The 21,947-nt window shown below is 49.7% G+C and overlaps 9 protein-coding genes across 9 annotated transcripts; 4 read left to right on the top strand and 5 right to left on the bottom strand.

Moving 5' to 3' along the window:
• Positions 1-1,534, bottom strand: FOXG_15808 (uncharacterized protein; the record flags this gene model as incomplete). The annotated part of the gene is made up of 4 exons (XM_018395921.1): positions 1-505; positions 563-909; positions 957-1,131; positions 1,186-1,534. 4 exons carry the CDS (start codon positions 1,532-1,534, stop codon positions 12-14), a joined length of 1,365 nt encoding a protein of 454 aa, XP_018256227.1. The 3' UTR covers positions 1-11.
• An 847-nt stretch (positions 1,535-2,381) lies between these two features.
• Positions 2,382-3,735, top strand: FOXG_15807 (sarcosine oxidase). The gene has a single exon (XM_018395920.1). The coding sequence runs from the start codon at positions 2,512-2,514 to the stop codon at positions 3,691-3,693; it is 1,182 nt and encodes a 393-aa protein (XP_018256226.1). The 5' UTR covers positions 2,382-2,511; the 3' UTR covers positions 3,694-3,735.
• A 611-nt stretch (positions 3,736-4,346) lies between these two features.
• Positions 4,347-6,604, top strand: FOXG_15806 (uncharacterized protein; the record flags this gene model as incomplete). Its single annotated transcript, XM_018395919.1, has 6 exons — positions 4,347-4,507; positions 4,561-4,611; positions 4,675-4,776; positions 4,825-5,132; positions 5,191-6,083; positions 6,137-6,604. The coding sequence occupies 6 exons, from the start codon at positions 4,347-4,349 to the stop codon at positions 6,602-6,604; spliced, it is 1,983 nt and encodes a 660-aa protein (XP_018256225.1).
• A 114-nt stretch (positions 6,605-6,718) lies between these two features.
• Positions 6,719-8,501, bottom strand: FOXG_15805 (uncharacterized protein; the record flags this gene model as incomplete). Its single annotated transcript, XM_018395918.1, has 5 exons — positions 6,719-6,972; positions 7,019-7,260; positions 7,312-7,756; positions 7,818-8,295; positions 8,343-8,501. 5 exons carry the CDS (start codon positions 8,499-8,501, stop codon positions 6,719-6,721), a joined length of 1,578 nt encoding a protein of 525 aa, XP_018256224.1.
• Positions 8,502-9,386: 885 nt separating this feature from the next.
• On the top strand, positions 9,387-10,749 carry FOXG_15804 (cytochrome P450 oxidoreductase; the record flags this gene model as incomplete). The annotated part of the gene is made up of 2 exons (XM_018395917.1): positions 9,387-10,288; positions 10,335-10,749. 2 exons carry the CDS (start codon positions 9,387-9,389, stop codon positions 10,747-10,749), a joined length of 1,317 nt encoding a protein of 438 aa, XP_018256223.1.
• Positions 10,693-13,762, bottom strand: FOXG_15803 (uncharacterized protein). The gene has a single exon (XM_018395916.1). It carries the CDS (start codon positions 13,672-13,674, stop codon positions 10,942-10,944), a length of 2,733 nt encoding a protein of 910 aa, XP_018256222.1. The 5' UTR covers positions 13,675-13,762; the 3' UTR covers positions 10,693-10,941.
• Positions 13,763-14,482: 720 nt separating this feature from the next.
• Positions 14,483-17,231, bottom strand: FOXG_15802 (uncharacterized protein). The gene is made up of 6 exons (XM_018395915.1): positions 17,140-17,231; positions 16,397-17,090; positions 16,155-16,347; positions 15,601-16,105; positions 15,093-15,546; positions 14,483-15,041 (listed from the first exon to the last, which is right to left on the bottom strand). The coding sequence occupies exons 1-6, from the start codon at positions 17,221-17,223 to the stop codon at positions 14,830-14,832; spliced, it is 2,142 nt and encodes a 713-aa protein (XP_018256221.1). The 5' UTR covers positions 17,224-17,231; the 3' UTR covers positions 14,483-14,829.
• Positions 17,232-17,686: 455 nt separating this feature from the next.
• Positions 17,687-19,125, top strand: FOXG_15801 (uncharacterized protein). The gene is made up of 4 exons (XM_018395914.1): positions 17,687-17,974; positions 18,037-18,137; positions 18,186-18,989; positions 19,037-19,125. The coding sequence occupies exons 1-4, from the start codon at positions 17,842-17,844 to the stop codon at positions 19,112-19,114; spliced, it is 1,116 nt and encodes a 371-aa protein (XP_018256220.1). The 5' UTR covers positions 17,687-17,841; the 3' UTR covers positions 19,115-19,125.
• A 554-nt stretch (positions 19,126-19,679) lies between these two features.
• On the bottom strand, positions 19,680-20,635 carry FOXG_15800 (uncharacterized protein; the record flags this gene model as incomplete). Its single annotated transcript, XM_018395913.1, has 3 exons — positions 19,680-20,358; positions 20,414-20,511; positions 20,570-20,635. 3 exons carry the CDS (start codon positions 20,633-20,635, stop codon positions 19,680-19,682), a joined length of 843 nt encoding a protein of 280 aa, XP_018256219.1.
• Positions 20,636-21,947: the final 1,312 nt, after the last annotated feature.

Here is a 21,947-nt window from a genome sequence, read left to right as displayed (position 1 = left end):
CATGAAGTAGTTTAGGAATCCATCACCGCCATAGTGAGATACGTGCGAGGGAACGATAAACTGTCCTTCAATGATACTCCTTGCTTGCCGATAACAGGGAAAGGAGGGGTATAGTTAGTCTGAAAGCCAGTCGCACAAACCAAAACATCGACGTCGACCTGTCGACCCTCGGGCCCGCTGAGCTTCAGGCCTGTCTCGTTGATACTCTCGATACCTTGAGTGATGAAATTGACGTTAGGCTGAGACAGAGCTTCGAGATAACCAGGTCCTGGGGTCAAACGACGACATCCAACACCAAAAGTTGGCGAGAACGATTCGAGAAGATCGGGTCGTGAACCAAGAACATCATTGGTGATCTTTGAGAACATGGACACGAACTCTTTCTGCATCTCTGAGCCTCGGAGAGTTGAAAGATGAACCAAGTTGCCGTCGTCCTCGATGCGCTTGCGGAAGCGGAGATATTCATCATCGCTCTTGACAAATTCTGCCAGACGTTCGGCCGAGACTATCTTCACGTTAGATTGAGTCATTCCGTTTGGGTAGGCCCTGAGGCATAACTCACACTCAATATCGGAAGGGTCCCACCCTAATTGCTTCATCGTCACATCACCAAAACGGTTCGATATCCATACCTTGCTGCGAACGAAGCAACTCAATTTAGCACCTTCTACCTTTTGCAGTTCTGGCACGATCTGAATCGAGCTCGAACCACCACCGATAACACCAATGTTCTTGTTCTTGAAGTCGTATTCCTGGTCCCAGGCTGCTGAGTGCATCTTCTTGCCCTTGAAGGTATCAAAGCCAGGAATGTCAGGCCAGGAGATTGTGTTGAGGTTACCTCTAGCTGCAACAACGACATCCACTTCCTCGGCGAAGCTCTCCCCTGAGTTGGTCTCAACTGTGACGTGCCTAGATGATGTCAGCGTTTGGTCGAGATGAGGCAACGCAAGCAATACCATTTCTTGGCGGTATCATTCCAAGTTGCGCTGGTTACTCTGTGTCCGAGATGAATGAAGCGCTTGGCACCGTATTTCTCTGCCACGCCGTCGATGTAGGCGCAAATCTCGTGTGAAGGGGCATAAAAGCCTGACCAAGCCTTGTTCGGGGCAAAGGTGTACTGGTAAGAATGGGCTATAGGTAGGAATATCAATAGACTGTGATCTTGTAGAAGGTTCTCTTGCTTACATGGGATATCGCAGGCACAACCTGGATACCGATTCTCCCACCACGTTCCGCCGACACCTTCATTCTTCTCATAGATCTTGAGATCAATGTTGCGCAAACGCTGTGGGATTCTGATGCCAAGGTAGACGCCGGAATATCCAGCGCCGATTACACGGACCTTGAGAGGACGTTGGTTCTCGACTGGAGCATCCTTGCAAGTGAACGTTTCATGGACAGCATTTGCATGAGCTGTGGATCCGCCTCCCACTTTGTCAGTGATGGATTTCTGGTCCAAGACTGGTCTGTTGTCCGTTGTCTGCGGCAGGACAATCGCGGGGTCATGAGCTGGGTTTGATGAGTTTATCCCCATAATGAAAGCGCTTGGCGAAAGCAATAGTCGCAGAATAATGAATACTAATATATTTAATTGACAAGAACGGCAAGTGCAGCTTTATGTGTATAATTGAACACCTGTGACTGGGTTGAAAGCTGGAATATTTACGAGACAACTCCTCTAAAATGCAGACAAAATAATTGTCAGCCTCCCTCGGCTCGTCATCGTGTAACCTTCAACCCCTCTTTACACTCAAGAATACATCAACCGCGGCGCCCAATGGTATCGCTGCCGCTGTGTAACGCCTGGTGTTGTTGCCGCCCTGTGCCCCCAAGGTGCGGTTGCCGCTCAGTCTGTGAAAACTCTTATTACCGCTTTATATCCAGAGAGTGTCGCTGCCGCAATGCCTCGCGGAGAGTTACCAGCGTCTCCGTCCCATCATGGAGGTCTGCCAATAGGAGCGTGTCTTGTCTTCTGTATTCATTGTTCGAGGGTCTCATGAGGTTGGACATGTTCCCCAGTTCAGAGACACCATCCTGGCAAGTTCTCCTCTAGTTGATTGGGGGGCGTTGAGGGCGAATCATGGCGAGTTTCATCATGTTCCAAAAGCAGAGAAATATATGTTAAACGAACGGAAGCATCTTCTTGCGATAGAAGCTGGAGCCTCCTTTGTATTGGTGATAGTCGCAGGCTTACTAACAGAGATGTCTTGTTGGCCCAGACTTACAGTTTGGTCTCGGCTGAAGAATCCGTGAGAATCCGTGGTGGGGACGGAAATTCCGTCACGGCTCAAGTGGGTACGGGCAACTTATCTCATGACCTGATGTTCCCCGCAAACTCGGGGAACTGCCTGATAAGATAAGATAAGGTTCATACTATATCGGCCTCGACACGATTATAAGGAAGGGCGTTGTGACGATAGTATGAGATTAGCAGGCCAATTCAACTTCATTTTATCCCTCAACAATCTTTGAATTGTCTCTTGATCACGATCTCTTGTCAGACTCCCCACAATGTCAAACAGCAACTTCCAAGTGGCCGTAGTTGGCCTCGGTGCTCTTGGTAGCGCAGCAGCCTATCACGCCGCCATCAAAGGAGCTACAGTTATCGGTTTCGAGCAATATGACTTTGGAAACATCTACGGATCTTCACACGACACATCACGTATTGTTAGAACCTCCTACGGCTCACCAGACTATGTAGCACTCGCCCGAGCTGCTTACAAAGACTGGGCTGAACTGGAACGTCGAAGTGGTCTTCAAATGCTCACTATCACTGGAGGCGTTGTCTTCTTCCCTCAACTGGCTGATGATGGAGCATCTCTGAACAAATTCGAGAAGAGCATGAGTGCTTCTGAGTTTATGAGGAGTCTTGACGCAAATAATATCCCCTATGAGGTCCTCAGCTCTCAGGAAGTCAAGAAGCGCTGGTCTTCTTTTGACATTGCAGAAGGCGTTCAGACGATCTACACTGCCGACTCAGGAATCGTACACGCCTCCAAATCTGTGGCGGCAATGCAGTATCAAGCTCGTGCCAACGGCGCTGTTTTGAAGGAGAAGACGCGTGTGGATGCATTGATCCCAGATTCAAACGGCAAGGGCATGACTATCAAGACATCTCGAGGTCAATTCCACGCCGACAAGGCTATCTTGGCTTGCGACGCGTGGACCAACAAGCTTATCACTCCGCTTGGCACAAACATCCCGCTCCAGATTATGCAAGAGCAGGTCACCTACTATAAACCGACCGATATCACCCCATTTGACGATACAAAGTTTCCTGTATGGATCTGGGCTGGCAACAGATATTTCTACGGATTCCCCAGTTACGGCGAGCCAACAATCAAGGCAGGCCGTGATACTTCCAACAACTTCATGACACCCGAAGAACGAACTTTTGTTCCATCTGATGATCTATTCAACGAATTGACCTCTTTTATGGGCGGTCTGATACCCGGAAAGGGCCAGGCCATTCGAACAGTCACTTGTCAATACGCCATCACGCCTGATCGTCAATTCGTCATCAGCCCTTTGAAGAATCATCCCAATGTTATTGTGGGCTTGGGTGGAGGTCATGCGTTCAAGTTTGCTCCAGCTATTGGCCGTGTTTTGGCAGAGCTTGCGATAGATGGTGAAACAAAGGAGGATATCTCGAACTTTGGCATCCCTAGGGTAGGAGCAGACAGCAAACTATAGGAGCATAGCATTTAGACAGCATTAATTAGATATCACTGTTAGCTAAAAATTGTCTAATCTTTACCATAAGATCGTAAGAAATGTAGACAACTTATATTACTTGGTACAGGATGACTTCGTGCAGCTTGTGGATTTCATTTCACAAACACGATGGCTCGGTCTACAAGCATTGAAACAACAGGATAGCACCTATTGACAGCGTCGCCCGTTGTCTGAACTTGATAGGAAGAACAAAAACTAAAAACAATGCAATAGTCGCATGGAAGAGTTTAACACGCACTACAGTTACTTCCTTCAATTGAGCCCGATAAAGGAAGGCATTCGCCGTTGTAAGCCAGCGTCTCTTATCGCAAAACTAGGTGTCTGATAAGACAAGACCCGGAATTTTAAGCAGGCCGAGCCAGTGGCGAGCTCCCTGTTCTCAGTGGCTTTTTACCCCCGCACTTTTGACTCAGGGCCTAGACTCAGTAGCCAGACGCGTAGGATACATAATCTGCACCAATTCTGAATGTCACCAACCGCTCTCCAGTCTCTGCACAAGCCATATCAATCACATCAATAAACACACAGCATGAGTGCCCCACGATCAAGACAATATCGACGCGTTGCTCAGGCCTGTGATAATTGCCGGTACATTTATGCCCATATCGGCAATGGCAGATATGATTGCTGATGACATTGCAGTCGCAAGAAGATTCGCTGCCCAGGTGAAAGACCGCGATGTTCAGCATGTACACGCCTCCGTCAACAATGCTCGTTCACCGAGGCCAATCCTATCAGTGAGGATACCACGAGCAGAATGGAGAATCGCATGGTAAGGGCATTCATCCGAGTATCTCACACCTCTTACTAAGCGCTGCAGTCCAGTCGACTTGAGCAACTCGAGGATAAGTTGGATAGCTTAATAAGCAGAGTTGCGTACGTTGAATAGTACCTTACTCTAGCTCATGCAGCGGGGCCATCTAAACTGACTATATGCAGTCCTCCATCAATGCAAGAGACTACACCAACCTCGGCGTCAGACAGGAATAACCGTATACCGTCATTCTCATCAACCTCTCCTCATACGATCCTTCCATTAATGTAAGTTCTTCCCTTTAAGCCATGCTTATACGTGCTAATGAAGAGCAGATCGTCAATACCAACGGAAGTCACCACAAGAGCCATCGACTTTTACTTTCGCCATATCCATCGACAGCCTCTTTGGCTTTTTGGCGAGCGCCCTTTACTACCCTCAGATACATCTGAGGAACTGATGTATGCCATGCTAGCGTTAAGCATGACTTATAATACGGCAGATATGCCTATGGATAACCTCCAAAGCCCTGGCTCGTACAACAAAACTGCCCGGAGAGGTGTTATGCTCAAAATTGCAGAGGGCAGAGTGACTGTCAGATGTGCTCAGGCGCTGTGCCTATTGGCATACTACAACTTCATATGTAAGCTCATACAGACTTTATTATGATAACGCGCTGCTTTTTACTGACACCGTAATAGTGGGCAACATCCCCATGGCTGGCTTTGACATAGCAACAGTCCAGAACATGATCCAGCTTCTTCCCGGCAGTGAGCGCAACCCAAGTGGTTCAGCAGTCTCACAAGAGAAATCCCGACTATTCTGGAGTATCCAGTACCTAAGCTCCTCTTGCGGTAGGCCAGTCCTGTTGCCGTCTATACCAACAAGTATCGACGCGCCTCAAATGCTCACGGTCGAGACCCGAGATTCTCTGGGAAGCTGCATTCCCGCTCCAAAAGCCACCGATTCTGGCTTACGGGAGACTCTGGTTGACGTTTGGTCTCAGTCCCTAAAGGTTTGCGAACTATGGAGTGATGTTAGACTCTACGTCGCCAAGTGCTTTGAAGGCTTAGCCAAACGTCCTTGGCATCCAGATTCCGACTACACCAGACTTTGTTCGCGGCTGTTGGAGGTTGAGATGATCTGGCCAATCTCCCTAAGCTATAACGCAACAAAGTTCCCGGAGCTTTCTCCCCTAGAGGTAGAAAACAATCGTATGGATTGGCTGCCATGGCTCAGGATTCAGATGACCTACCATACCATACATTGTGTCCTCAATCACCCATCTCTGTATACAGTCATGGCTGAAACACCGAAGTGTAGACTTGGAGGTGACTCATTCTGGAGAGCATCTTACCTGAAGGCTTTGAGACATTGTACTTGGGTCTCTAGGTTGATTCGAACAGCGGAGGAGAAGAATCTGCGACTGGCTGATCCTTTCTTTGCTCAAGCAGCAGCAATCGCCAGTACATTGCATCTGTACTGGACAAGAACTAATGATAGTCAGCTGCAGGCATCTTCCGTGAGAAATCTAGCAGTTTGCAGGAATCTTGTGAGGGAGATGGCGACATGTTGGCCAGTTTGCAAAACGATTGTATGCCGTCCACTCCATAAAGATATTCTACTGATCACTAATACCTATATCAGGAACATACTCTGGATCAGTTCATCGAGTCAACCGATCGATCAACTCAAATGGCGACTGACAAATCATCCCCAGCCGCTGTCAGAACATCTCTCATCTGGGTGTTGCTGGATGTAGCGGCACCGCAATTCCCCAACTACCATGATCAAAGCGTTCATGGTCGAGATGTTTGGGGCGGTCATGCAGCCACTCAAGACGAAGATGGCCTACCAATGTCCGAGGCGAGTTCACCGCCAACAGATATGCGAGAGTCAACAGCTCAGTACGCGTCACCTCCAGCTTGGGTGTCGGAGAGGACAGACGCGAACCCACAAGAGACAGTAGAGAATGGGTCGATTACGATCCAGCATGGGGTTAGTAATGAACATGTGACTACGCATGATTTGGCCTGGGGACCTTGGGAGAATCTCGGGCCGATGGGGGAGAACTTTAGTATGAACATGGACTGGTGGGACATGAATCAATTTTAAAAGTTAAGTCATAGGGAAAACAGCTTAAATGATAAATAATAATAATTAACAACCATTGGCGCGGTTGGCACTCGAGGTTTGAACCTCTCATGACAACCTGAGAGCCTCCCTTCCCTAGGATGCACTTCGACCATATGGTTCGAATGGCAGAATGACAGAAACGATAGCCATGACAAAAAACAAAGCCCCCGAGATATACAAGGGTGCTATAGTGGTTGTATCAGCAGTCACCGCAATGACAGCAGAAAGAAAACCCATGATACGGTTGAGCGAGACTGCAATACCATTGCCTGTAGTTCTGTGCGCAGATGGGAACACCTCAGCGGTATAAGCGTAGAGTGTACCATAGTAGAGGTTGATACAAACAGCTGAGACCTGTTAGTACTACCAACATGACGGACAGGATGGGCTTACAGATGCAGCTGCTGATGGCAAGATTCTGAGCAGGAGTCTTGATGACGGTATAGCAGAAGAAGAAGATGGCAGTGATCACAGCTCCAATGGCCATTGTGTATCGTCGTCCAAGGAAGCTCACTTCAGCAAGACCAGCGGCAATCAGGGGACCGAAGATGGCGCAGATGTTGGTGATGGTGTAATCGCGCCAGGTCTCGGTGAAGGAGGGAGTGTAGTCGGGAAGACGGCTGCTTAGAAGGGATCTGCATCTGTTAGTCTGGACCCCATTAGTCTATGGACTTAGTAGAACTCACGGGAGATAAAGGAAGAATAGAGGATATCCAAGACCGATCAAAGTCCAAGAAAGCCAGATGAGACAAGTCGATAGAGCCAGCTTCTTGGTCGAAAAGAGTCCCTTGACGTGACCAACGAGACTCTTTCCCAAGCCACGAACAGAAGATCCCTTGCTACCACCGTGCTCAGGGGTATGAGCGGTGCCACAAGCCTGAAGACCCTCAAGTGTCAGTGAGCATGGTCGCTTATAAGTGCTGGCAAGCTTCTGAAGCATGGCAACAAGTTCCTCCTCTTTGCCGTTGGTGACCAGGAACTTTGGGGTTTCAGGGAGTCGGATGATGAGAATACGCAGGGCGGACATGACAAACATGAGGGCTCCACCGGTGAACATGATGAGTCTCCAAGATTTGTTGTTCTGCCATGTGCATGTTTCGACTGTAGCGACACAAGTCCAATCGTTTCGGGCTGTAAAGAGGGCCAAATTAGTCACTGAGTCCTTGACGATTAAACGGGATAGAGAACTTACAGTAGTAGCCCCAAGCGATGAAACCAGCACTGGCCTGACCAACACCCCACCATCCCGCCATAGCTGTGATGACCCACTGCTGTTTAGCAGGGACAAACTCCAGCATGACAGTTGGGTCCAAGACGAGGTTACCACCAGCTCCAAAGCCAAGGAAGGCAACGAAGACACAGAAGGCAACCCAGCTGGGACCAGCTCCTGCGACAATGGTAGCAATGGCAGCGATGAATAGCGTAGTGTTGAAGGCGATTCGTCGACCGATGATATCAGCACCAAAGCCCCAGAAGAGAGCTCCCATCTGGAGTCCAGCGTAAAGAGCCATAGTCGAACCAGTAGGATAGCCCCCGTGACCGATCTCAAGGTAGGCTTGGCCGGCTGCAACGCTCTGGAGAAACGCTACCAGGGAGTCAGCTGCGAAGCCAAAGCCTGTAAGACAGCAGAGCTTGAGATGGAAGCCTGTCCACCCAATCCCATTGATGGTCTTGAAAGTCAGCATGATCAACACTCATCGTTCCTCTGTGGTCTTACCTCGTTGACAAGATTGATCTTAGCCGAAAGGACGGGATCAACCACATTACCAAGTTCATTGACAGTGCTGATATGATACGACACATCATCAGCAGCCATGACGTCCTTCTCACGATCACGACTCTCCTTAACAGAACCCGAGGTCTCGATATTCGACATTGTAACAAGTTCTCAAATCACACGATGTAGAAATGATATCCAAGATCTTGAGTCAAACATGGAGACGGAAGTCGCTTTTAAACCCAAACCAGGAAATTTCCATGATAATTCTCCAGACTTGGCCGCTCGGTTATCCAAGCTTCAGTGAAAATTGATACGCGCTACCCCACAAACTGGGAGAGTAGCGCTATCGAAAGAAGGCGGGGTAAAGGGATGGGTGATATGGGCACCAATAGGGGGAGGTGTTATGATCTGGCCAAGAGGGTTATGAGTGATCTAGGTTGAGTGTACTTGTTTAGTGCGGATTATGACTAGGATATCCCTTGGCGAGACTGTTCCAGAGGGGCGATTTCTACGTTTGCTTGAATGTATTTGGTAATAGTTATGGAATGGTTGATGGCTACGATATGTCCTTTGTCACAGAGCAATGTCTAGAGAGAGGTGAGTCTCACGGTGGAGAATCCGTGAGCATGTATGCCTCCAGCTTATCAGTATATCTCCATCAAAGAACTCATGAATCTTAGTATTGACTGTTGCTATTTAGAGTGTCTGTAGTTGAATTGTCGTCTGGTTTGGGTTCGTTTCCGTGTTTATCATGATAAGCCTCATGACCGAGGTCGGACACGGACCGAACACGGATTCTTCCCGTGCCTTGACTGGGGTGACTCCGTCCCCCCGCTACAATCACCTGACGGCGGACTCGGATTCTGGCTCCCCGGCTTATTGTTTCTCAGCGGCCAGAATCCGAGTTGATGATAGTGGAATTGCACATCACATAAAGTCAGCCACTGGGCATAGTCTCAAATCATGTTCATAAAGACCCTCCTCATGACCCGACAGTGCAACAACGGCTTTGACCATTAACCTTGTCTAACCCTTGTAAACATGTCCATCTCCATCCAGCCCTCTTTCATCCACTATCTCTTCTCAGCCGCTGGTCTTGCCGCGCTCGTATCCTTGCTAGCGAGGTATCTCTCACAATCCCGACCCCATAAAGATCCCGTCCCCGCATTTCTCAAAGACACCACTTCTACAGCACGAGCTTTACCTGCTTCTTGGTACAGATCTCCAGAAGTATACGAACTTGAACGACGGGCCATCTTTGCTAAGAAATGGATCCTCACAACGCACAAGCTCAGATTCACAGAGCCAGGCTCGTGGGTCAAGTTTGAGCAAGCAGGCTTCCAGTTCTTCCTTGTGAAGAATAAGCAGGGACAGATCAATGGATTCCACAATATTTGTAGACATCGGGCTTTTCCCATCATGACTGAAGATAAGGGAAAGTCAAGTATCCTCTCTTGCAAATACCACGGTTGGTCATACGGTCTCAATGGCCAACTTGCAAAAGCTCCGGGATATGATGACATGAAAGGCTTCGATAAGACAAAGAACGGTCTTCTGCCTATCCACGTCCATGTTGATGCCAAAGGCTTCATCTGGGTCAATCTCGACTCTTCAAAAACGCCCGAGGACTTTTCAACTGAGTTCAAGAACATCGATCAAATGGCAAGACATGAGGGCTTCAATTTCGAGGACTATCACTTTGATCATACCTGGGGCATGAGCGGAGACTACAACTGGAAGACGTTGGCTGATAACTACAACGAATGTTATCACTGCAAGACCGCACATCCAGATGCAGCTGACGTTGCAGACCTATCGGCATATCGAGTCGATACCAAGGGCGGCAACATTGAGCACTTTGCTAATACGAAACCCGAGATGGAGGAACAAGGCCTCAGGATCGTGAGTAACTACTACTTCCCCAATGCTTGCATGACTGTCTCGTAAGTCCCCTTTTCATCCAGCCTTCTACAACTTCTAACATCATAGTCCCAACTTCTTCTACATGATGCGATGCGTTCCTACTTCCCCCGGCCACTGCTCCATGGAATACGAAGTCTACAGACACAAGAACGCCACCGACGAAGGTTTCCAAACCATCGACGCGATGTTCAAGAGGATCTTGGCTGAGGATAAATGGCTCTGCAATAACGCGCAAAAGAACCTTAACGCCGGCGTTTTTGTGAATGGTGAGATGCATCCTAAGATGGAGCAGGGACCACTTTACTTTCAGCATCGCGTTAGAGGTATTTTGAATGGGCATTATCAGTTGGAGAAGGCAGCTGGAAAGGAAATCAATCCAGCGCAGCATGTCCCTTCTGATGCTTCTCGAGGGACGGAGAGTGGTATGGGATTTTGCTCGAGATTGGCTTGCGGCAAGGATGCTGAACAATTGGCTTGGTAGACAAGCAGCGGCAACTTAAAGGTCATTTAGCAGGCATGTTATTGGAAGACTTTATGGGCGAATGTACAGGGTTGTAGTAAACCCAAGGTAAAACAAATTGGAATCATCGTGTTACTGAACTCCATAACTAAAAGGCCAAACACAGACATGCGTCATAATCGTATACTCATCCCATATTTCATCCCAATCCAATTAGATCTTTCCAGAGTCAGAAGTAAAGTACTTGCTAATGTCATTGTCCTCACCACACTTCTGACACTTGTGAATAACAGGCTTGTTCGTTCCCACCTGAGGCGCAACAGCTCCAGTAATAGGCCTGTGTGACTCAGTATCACGATCAAGCTTACGCTCAGTCTCAGGCTCCTCGCGAATCTTGTCCTCAACAGGCTTCTCATCCTTATTGCGAGATAAAGCAGCAGCGGTACCAGCTCCGGCGGCGGCGGCTCCTAGACCAGCTGCCTTGGCGCCGAAGTGGTCATCCTTCTTCTGAGATGCGGGCTGTTGGGTAGAGCGGCTGGTGGAGAGATCGTCATCGTAGGCGACGCCGGAGGGAGTGCCGGATGCGAGGGTGTTGTACTTTCCGGCGTTGGCGTTCTCAGCGAGGGTAGAGTGGTGAGAGCCGGTTGAGCGCTGGGAGTGCTCGGACTTTCGGGAGGGCTCGTGTCGAGAGCTGTCGAAAGCAGAGGAAGAAGTACCGAAGTCAGCCCCGGTACCAGTAGTGCCAGTAGTTCCAGTAGTTCCAGTAGTTCTGGTGGTACCAGTCTGGGCTGTTCGAGAGCCGTCGTTGCTCAAGTATCGATCCTCATCCCGCTTGTTGGACTCATGCGAGGCAAGAGCTCCAGCGCCGAGGCCTGCAGCAGCACCAGTAGCAAGTCCAGCTCCTCGGTGAGATCCCTCCTGCTGGTAGGACTGAGACGTAGGGTCGCGGGTGGAAGTAGAAGTAGGCTGAGTGGTCTGAGACTCGAAACCTCGGTTGGAGTCAAGGCCAGTGGGCTGGTCAGAATGATGATCACGACCAGATCGAGAGGCTAAGGCACCAGCGCCAAGCCCAGCGGCGGTACCGGCAGCGAGGCCTGCACCACGGTGGGAGTCATGCTGCTGGTGCTGAGAGGTAGGGTTGTTAGAGCTATAAGCAGACCGGTTGCCCTGCGACTCGAAACCTCGGCTGGAGTCAAGACCAGTGTGCTGGCCAGTAGTCTCGTGCTCACAACCAGATCGGGAAGCAAGAGCACCTGCACCAAGACCAGCAGCAGTACCAGCAGCGAGTCCTGCGCCGCGATGAGAGTCATGCTGGGAAGTCTGACCAACGGGGTCCTTGTGAGAGAAGTTGGCGGGCTGATCTGGCTGGGCACCGTATGCTGAAGAAGAGCCAAGGGCTGAAGGTTGGTTGGAGCTAGAGTGCTGGCCGGAGTGAGAAGCAAGTGTGCCGGCACCTAGACCAGCTGCGGTACCCATGGCGAGGCTGTGATCTCCATAAGAGCTCTGCTGCTGGTAGGTCTGAGAAGTAGGGTCTCTAGATGATGTCCTAGAAGGATCGTAGCTCTGGGAGTCATAGCCAGTGCCGGTAGTGCCAGTTCGGTCATTCTCAGAGCGCTGAGCATAGTGCGACGCCAAAGCTCCAGCGCCAATACCAGCAGCAGCACCAGTCGCAAGACCAGCGCCTCGGTGGGAACTATCCTGCTGGTGAGGCTGCTGTGTAGTACCAGTAGCAGGCTGGCTGCTATAGTCCCTGGTAGAGTCAAGTCCAGAGGCAGGATACTGCGTCGCACCCCGAGTACCAGTGGGTTCCTGTGCTGTCGCATCACGCTGAGTCTTGTCATCATGACCCCTTCCAGCAGTGTTCGCACCCCACGCAGCACCAGCAGCTGCTAGAGCAGGCTTGGAATGACCATGTCTCTCCTGATCAGCCTCCTGCTCAGCCTTTGCCTCCGTCTCAGTCTTATCGTTGCGATGGAACAGAGCGCCGAGCTTGCTCTCCTTGGGTTCTTTGGCGTGCTTGTCCTCCTTGTGATGCGTCTCCTTGTCCTTGTGGTCCTTTCCGAGAAGAGGGAATGATCGGCCCTTGTGTTCATCGTGGGTCTTATCGGTGGTTTGGTCAACCTTGCTTGGTGTTTGGGTATCATCGGCGTGACGGCGCTTGTTAAGCTCGTGAGCTCCAAGGGCACCGGCGCCAGCGGCACCGACACCAGCTACACCCTCATTGAAGTGAGAGCCAGATGTTTGGCTGGGGTTCTCTTGAGTAGATCGCTGAGCATCGTGGGGGTTGGTTGTAGAGGACGTTGTGTCGCGGTCGTTTCGGTGGAGGAACGTTCCGCTCTCGAGAGTACCAGCAGTTCGAGTTGGTTCGGTCGCGCCAGAGTGAACAGCTCGGTGACGTGCGTTCTCATCTTCAGGGCTGCCGTGGCCGATGACAGTGTTGTGAACGCCTCCACTGGGAAGATCTCCCCAGTAGGGATGGTCTTGGGTAGATGGTGCAGCAGCGCCAGTCGCGCCCTCGGTGGCTGGGATCTTGCTGGTGTCGCCTAAACCTCCAGCAGCTGTAGTGCCAGCGGCCGTAGTGCCAGCGGTTGTAGTGCCAGCGGTTGTAGTGCCAGCGGTTGTAGTGCCAGCGGTTGTAGTAGTGTCGGTAGATCTGCCTAGAAAATCGTCGCGTCGCTCGGAGATGGGTTCGTTGGAGGGCTTGTAGGAGGTAGGATCGTTGGACTCGGTGAAACCGACGCCAGAGTCTTTGTGTGCGTGACCTCGAGGGTCATCGGCCTTGTGAAGCTTGTTGTGCTCGTATCCCTTGGAGTACCCTTCGTATGTTTCGCTGGGCTCCATCTCTTCTGTGGGGAATGATCCTGGGGGGTGATGGGATGTCTCTGTGGTGGTATCCTTGGACTCGTCGGAGTGGAGGATATCCTTGATCTTTGCGCTCAGACTCATTGTGAATGTCGTTCAGGTATTTGTTCTAAGGTATGGGTATCAAAAGTGAGTTGCTAGATGTTGTTTTGTTGTTGAGTCGTGAGTGGTTGATGATGAGCTCTACCAAATGAGAACTTTCACCGCCTCATATACCACTTCACCTCTTCCCCAAGCAAGGACAGCTCGATTGCCTACGTCGTCGACATCATTATGACCGCCACGGGAACTAACAGATCGTGTGGGGTGCAGCCAAATCGGTTGATTGACGTCTGGGTTTCCCAGCTTTGGACCAAGACATCCCTGCCGATCTTACCAAGTTAGGCCAAGAGCTCTGCGCCATTCCGTCATCCACATACTCTAGCCCCCCATTTTCGGAGTTGCACTGCTGGGCATCTTCGATCATAATTGTACAACCTATGATCTTCGCTGGGGTTACGTCTTTCTCGCTATTTCCCTGGTCTGGACTCTTCAGCCGCATGCGCTACTAATGGAGATTGCATCATTTCAGCTTGAAGTGCTGGGCACGTGTTTGACTAGTATTGCCGAGCTGTCAAGCGTGTGAAAACAGGATTATGGCTATTGCGTGCTGTGTCGGTGTGAATTCCATGTGTAACGCAATTAGATAGCTTGTCATCTACTGCGTAGTTGTCGAGCTTTGACTAGGTTGAGATCTTTTATTGCGTTGGAAATGAAATGAGATAGCATTGAGACAAACTGGATGCAGCAATATCAAATTTATAGAGTAAATTCAAAGTAATAGTAACTAAACAATAAATATAGTATATATTAAATTACTAGTATATATAAACATATTAATAAATTATAATTTGTATTTCACTACTTGAAGCTCACTGGTAAATTATTTTAAATAACTAACTACCCTGCAACTTCTGGTAAGTCAGAGCTTTGAGCTTTCTAATTAGTTTAAGAGCTGCTGTATCCCCACCACAGCATGAGTCGCGTCGCGTCATCACAAAACGCGTAAAAACACTACGCGTTGCAGGCACTGACTCAATAAGCCTCTTTCGACATGTATAATATATCTAATGATCCCGTCGCCGTCGTGAACGTAGCAATCCATTCTCATCTCGCTTTAGATTAACAACTCGGTGACCAGAACTCTCTCCCATCCTCCTCGACGCTGTAGGGAGGATACCAGCCTCCTTGGATGCATCTTTACTCCCCAGATTGAACGGCGCCAAAGAACTGGACCGACCACGCCATGGAGTCCATGATTTCTGCCGGCCAGGCACTTGGCGTGGTAAAAGAAAAGTCTGACACGGACGCGTCCTGCCCATCTAGACTTGGAATGTGACCTCTAGTGGTCAAGGCTGTATGAGATGCTGAAAGTGTCGCATACGGTGGCTCAGATGTCAACGTCGCGTCTCCTGCAAGATATGTCAGTACCAGCTCGAACCAAAGACATGGCATGCACATACTCCATCTCAGCCCGCATTCTTTTAGTCCCTCCATCATGTCTCTCGCAATCCTAGCCCCCGTCGAGTTAACACTCAAAGCTTCAAACACTCTCAGACAAGTCTCCGCATCATCAGAAATACCAGCAGCATCGAAGCCATCCAACGCATCACCCGTTTGCTGACTAAAGATGCTCGAGACTACTAAAATAGATCCAGCGCATATCAAACACGAAATCATCTGCCACCAGGGAAATTCCTGCACCAAATCCTTTTCACACGAGATAGAGTGCATTAGACGTGCTGTCTCGCGTGCCTCGGCGATGCATACCTTTTCATACATGCTGACAAGGGCCCAGTTCGGCTGGCTGAGTGCAATGTCGGTCTCGTCATCAAGATTGCGCATGATTGGGTAGCATAGGTATGGTCTGTGAATGAGAGCTCGTAGATGGTGATACTTGATAGCCAACATGCTCCGCTCCAAGACATTAGTAACGATCAGTGAGTTTTCAGCCTTATTAAAGATGCATACCTGGCGTTTGAAGATGAAGGACTTATCAAAAGCGTGTCCCAAGTCGAATCGCAATGTTCTGGGCAGTGATTGCTTCCATTGTATAAGCTTGAGGTCGAGTTCCTTGGTATTGAACAGATCACTAGTCAAATTCTGGCCGGCTCTCGGGCTATACAGATCTCGCAGGACCTGGCTTACGATCTTGGAGAAGGAGATAACTTCTAGATGGTAGTCGCCAACAGAAGGCCCCTCAAACATTGTCGGAAACTCGTCGCCATCCCAATCGATGTCCGAGTCGCCAAGCCGAGAGGGCAGCGGAACATGGCAGTAGTCTTCATGGATCGCTGGGGGTCGACCCAATTGCAGAGAGATTAGGCGATCTAGGACGTATATGCAGTACCAGATTCGCCGTCGCCGCTCTACAAGTAACCGGCCTGGCCCTTTAAGTCTCTGGGGATCGTTTTGCTCTACATGCAACCCAATGCTCTGTGCCATACGGACGGTTTGGCCCAATGTTGCCCAACAGCTGCCAAGTTAACTACACATAAGTAGACTGACATCGGAATGGAACCTACCTGTCTGTTCGACAGACTGCTAACATGTAAAAGCATTGGGCCAGGAGCAGAGAGACATGGTGGATTGACCGGTCTGCCCCTGCTGGTAGAGCCAGAGAGAGTGCCTGAAGGAAGTAAACTTCGTGACACTTGTTTGCTCCAATCTGTTCTCCCGGTATGCTGGTATAGTAAGCCCCAATGGCACAAATGACATCTAGCCACAGTATCAGCAAAACGTGACACAGAGAGAGCTAGCCACTTACATATCAGTGCCAGTCTGGTATTATCCAACGAACAATCATCTGATGAATCCAAAGCCTGATCAAGCGACCTCATAAACAGCGACTGCGGAATAAACGGAAACGCCAGATGCACAGTAGAGAAGTAAACATCAGCAAACACTTTCGCCGCCTCACGACTAGGCAGCTCAACGACTCTACCAGGCATGACATTGACGCTCGGAGACGCAATGTCATCGACTTGCTCGTAGCTGTCAACTCTCTGGTCAGAGTCGGCAGAACCCGGCTGGGCCTGCAGCACCCGCTTGACCAGGTTGAAGAAGCACACGTCGCTCACCTTGCCAAGATACCTCTCGGCCTGACTGACCTGCGGTCGGAAAGAAAGAGCATCGGAGCCAGTTAAGGTTGTTGTTAGCCTTGCCGTCAGAGTAGTTGCATCGATGTTGGATAAGGCTCTGTCGGCGGCCTTCATGCAAGCTAACACTGTAGATGCATCTTTCTGATATTGCGGTGTCGGCAGCTTCGACACTACCATGTCCAATAACGACTCGTACTGTCTTATCGCTTCACGCAGATCTCCATGTCCTTGAACAGCACTGTCCAGCGAGCCGTCATCAGTAGAAGCTTCCTGGCGCCTCTTGGCCCGCCCCCCAGCTGCGTAAACACAATCATACCCGTAGCCCTTACAGCGACTACACTCGGGCCATTTCCCATCACACTAACACATCAATAACAAGCAAAAGATAAGATAAAGCGGATAAGCTTGCCTTGGATTTCATAGACCGGCATTTATGGCACGCCTTGGCGACGCGCTTCCGCTTAAAGCCGGCGCGGGACGAGGCGTCTGCCATGATATGCGAGTTTCAATTGACGATGCTCGTTTTCTGGCTTGATACAGCGGCTAGAAGCCGGATACTTGTTCTTTTTGTTCCATGTGGGGTTTTAGGCGGTATAGCCGCCCGATCCGAGTTATCCGATTATCCGTTGTTGTTGTTTCTCCGGTTGTATGGTGTGCACGGAGATTCTCAACTGAGGATATTACGAATTATTAATTTAGATGCGTCTCATTGGGTTTGACATTTGTGCTTTACTGGAATGGGAAGTTGGAGGAGCGGCCCTGCCTATTAAGCATACATCGTGACATGGGAGAGTGCGTCTGTTGGATTGAACCTTGAACGAGGATGCAAGCCTTCTACATTTCTGTTACATAAAATTTCGAATTGAATGTCATGCTTGATCCTGTACATCCGGGTTTCCGACTTATGCTTCAGTTCCGGCTGCATCTGAGGTGCTACCGCTCTTGTAAGGCTTGAGATCACCATCACCAGATGCAAGGGCTTGTTTTCTACTTGTACGTGATGGACCTCCGCAATGAACCTGCACAGCTGGACTGAGCAACTTTTTCTCTCAATTAATTCGCTGTTACAGGGATATCCTACACTCAATTGTCTCCAGTCCTCACCTAAACCATGCGCCTTGAGCTAGTTCTTGAAGCAAATGCCAATGCACACTCGTACCACCCGGGCGATCATGTACGTGGAGAGTTGCTCATCCGGGGTCACGGACTCAAGCAGGCATCAGAAATCACTGCCAAACTTCAAGGTGGGTCTTCTCAACAGCATGATAAACTCTATGTCCCTGACGCTGAAGGCGGGCGTACATAGGTAAACTAAGTTTACACTCCAACAAGCGTCAAAACGGTGGAACCTCTTCCTCTACATACACGGGGTCCCCATGCAACAAGTCAGATCATGTGGTGCACACAGTAACTAGCCCATCCGACACTCGGTGACTTGTGCTAAATGGAGAGTAGCTGTTCGAACAGTCCAAGCAGATCAAACTCGCCACGAAAAGCTCGACGTTCAATCCACCAAGTTGCAATCATGACGCCGACTACTACGCCCCATTTGACTTCACATTCCCAAGTAGCAGCTGCCAATGCCGGTGTCAACTACCGCCATCACTCGAGACATCGTCGTCCGGACACACGATCAAGGTTGAATATGCCATCACCGTGACAGTCCGACACCGTCTGCTCTGTCGAGTATCTAGACTCAAAACTCTACGCCAAGTCATATCCTTCGAGTCAGAGCCTTCGATCCCCGTCTTACCAACGTCGAATATCGGGTCCCTCTCTGCGAGCAAGCTGTTTCCAAAGCTTTACAAGGCTTTGGGTAATCAGGGCGTCTCCAGGATCAGATCACGATCTGACGAGTGCCTACCTCAATATGAGCCTACGCTGCAGCTCGAGGTGCTACTTCCGTCACCACCCATCCTGACCCCGGGGAGGCCGACGGAGATGCAGTTAATCCTGCATACTCCATCAGAGCTTGTCGCCAGCGAGAATCTCTACATCCGCAGTGTCGAAGCGCAGTTGGAGAGTTGTGTAGAAGTCAAAGTTGGACTGGTCACAAAGACTGTGACCGAGACACAGAGCGGCTGGAACTGGCAAGGACTGTTCCCTGTCAACAGAGAGCACTTTGAGGTGGATTTAGGGACCTGGGGACAATACCTGATCATGGATGCATTGCCAACGTGTAAGTCGTGCGTGCTGGACACGACGCATTCGCTTCGCATTTCGGTGGGGATATCTATAGGCGGAAGCGAGAGGACTCAGGTATGTCTAACACTCTGCAAGATTTGAACATTGCTGATGAAGCCTAGATTGTTGAGACATCGCTTGAAGCCATCATTATCGGCGCACCACCTAGCTATACTACAAACCCATCGGTATATGATTAATAGAGGCAGACGCAGATAAATCACCAGCGGCTATCTGTTAGATGAGGCGATTTCTCTGTTTTTCATAATGATGTTTTTCTTGCAAGTTGAAGAGGCATCAGGCATGCGAGCCGGTCTTTACAGGTTTGGGGGGTAGGCGCTCATGGTGACGATGTGGTGATTAATAGCATAAAAATACGTGGCGATGCATATACCCTTTTGCAATAAATCCGGTTCACATTCATGTCACAATTAGGTATTGTAAGCTGTGACCTAGACTGTTGTTTGCAGGTTTAAGCTTGTGTTAGCCTTGTAGCCGACTGGGCAGGGCGAACCACAATTTTGCCACTATCCTAGTTCAAGGTAACTCGTGCCTTACTTTTCCCAATTGTGATCACAAATGTATGGTTAGCATCCGTTCGCGATGCGGACAGTCATGTTTGCGACAGCGCATTGGATGCTCGATGAAAACAGCAGAAACACGCCAGAGACCAAGTCTTTGAGATTGCAATTAATAGACATTACATACTATGAACTGTATGGTCATTTCTAACTTTGCATTCCATTGTATTCTAAGGTCTATGGCTCATTGTACCCTTCTATATCTCCTCTCTAGATCGCCAGACAGGATGTATGGCTCCGTGCTATCAAACTCAGGTCCTAACAGACCCTGTTGGAGCATGCCATTACCCTGCATTACGCCGACCTTTTGCAGAAGACACATTGTCAAGTCGCTGTACCCGGCGTTGTAGCTGGACCATGTGAAAGGTGAGAGCGGAGTATCGGGAAACAGTGTATTTCCGTACATGTCAGCGGCTGCAGCCCCCCCAAAATCCAGGTCATTACTCCCAGTCTGGAGCGGTAGATTCACGGTACCCTGTGTGCTACAATCGACCGCATAGTAGGGAAGTTCAATATCTGAGTCTTGTGATTCCGATATCGCAGTTTCGTCGCAGGTCAACTCCTTGTCTCTTGCAAGGCTCGGCGTGGATGCAGCTTCAGATCTCTCATGTTCTTCCAGCTCGCGATACAGCTCCTCCATGCTGTCTGCATCTTCGGGAAAGACGGATTGCACTGGGAGATCGATCTCGCTGTTTGGTGGAACGCAGCCCAAGAGCTTCGCGATGTGTTGGGCGACGGGTTGGCCGTGTTCATTGAGCTGAGGCTCAGCCAACTTCCAAGGCTGTGAGTTCCTGACCATACCATATAGCTTGCAGACAGTTTCTATCAAGATGTACTGGGACTGCTCCAGTACCTCGGCGTATCTGAATCTGCCGTTAGCGATATGCCGATGAGAGCTGGGAGAGGCACATCAGTTACCCTCTAGGAGTCTGTTTGAAGGTAATGGCTCTTCTAGCGCTGGCTGTGCAAATCTTCTGGTCATCCTTGCATCTTCTGCAAGGGATGTTACCATCGCACTGTTATATCTATGAGCTCCACGTTGATTTTCGTATAATTCGGAGTTTGATGGCTTACCTTGGTCTTCTTCATTCTGCATCTCACACATGCCTTACGAACCTTCTTCTGCGACTTGTCCGTCATTGACTCTTTCATGCTAGTATTGCCATGTCTGGGTGCGGTCCTGGCGGATCTACGCTTAAATGTATGGCAATGCTGCGCCATTGGCGTGCGGGCAGAAGCAGTGTCTTCCTCTAGACTTCCGCGGGAAGAAAACCGTCGACAGCGAGCCATATCTAAAGTTGTGATTAAAAGATGTCAGTTAGGTAAAGATATATGAAACACCAACTTCTCCGCCGAGTTAACGCCAAAGGACACTGCTCAAGGGGAAACAACGGTTTATGTATAGCCCCAGTGAGTAGTATGAGGGTTCGAATGGCGACTTGCAATTATGTCATTCTTTATAATAGAATCACCCTTGCCCAGACTGGCTTTAGTTAGGTCTCCCGTGCAACTGTTAGGGGGCGGGTGGACAGGCGAGTTGAGCCTATGGTCTGCCGCCAGATCCGTTAATCACTGACTACCGTAGGCCACGCGACATGCATCATAAGTCCGACAATTTTAATTTATGCATGAACGAGCCTGGTGACTCGCTTCAATTGCCCGATCGATGCAGCTATTCGTAGCTTGACCCCTGCTTTCGCGGGGTTATGAACGTCCTACAGCGCTTCCATGACGATGACTGATGCCTCCTCACCAAAGAACGGTCCAGATACTTTTACTCGGCTAGGCCGGTATCAAGAACAACCTAGATGCTGCTACCCCATGATTTCAGTATAGTACTATCCAAAGCCGGTACAGCCGATGTAGCCGAGAGACAATATAAAAATGACCATGCACGCTTTGTAGGATAAGTCGGCTTTCGGGCTGAGAAGTGGAGACTTGATCCTGGTCAGGTAAACCTGTTGTGAAATGGTCGGTTAATCAACCAGCAGTTCAAAACGGAGCTGGGAAATGAATGGTACGCGAAGCAATTAATTAACGTTGCAGAGAATGAACAGCCTGCAGCTTGGTAGCATCAATGTCTCGTTATACCCTATAAGTCGAGCTGTGCTAGAATGGGCGGCCTTTACATCTTTCAGCTCAAGGTCCTTGACTAAAAAGAAAGATGTAGCTACCCTGGAGCTTTTGCTGGCGACAGTTCGGCGTGGATTGGGATGATGATGATGAGAGACAACCATTCCGCATAACCACAGACAGCCTCCTCAGCTAGTCGTCTCAGGAGTTCGAGTGCTACGCCCTTTTTACGACTGTGGACGAGTGGGCGTAATTTGAGTATAACTGCCGACGACGACTTGCTTGTCTCTTTCTGGAGAAAGTAGCAGTAAACGGCAGTGGTGGTGGTAATAAAGACGAACCTCAAATTTACAGGAGAGTAGGCACACTCGATCATATC

Source organism: Fusarium oxysporum, chromosome 8 (genome assembly GCF_000149955.1).
Source record: "Fusarium oxysporum f. sp. lycopersici 4287 chromosome 8, whole genome shotgun sequence".
Taxonomy (NCBI): domain Eukaryota; kingdom Fungi; phylum Ascomycota; class Sordariomycetes; order Hypocreales; family Nectriaceae; genus Fusarium; species Fusarium oxysporum.
Note: the sequence above shows the minus strand (reverse complement) of the source record. Positions and strands in the feature narration are given on the sequence as shown.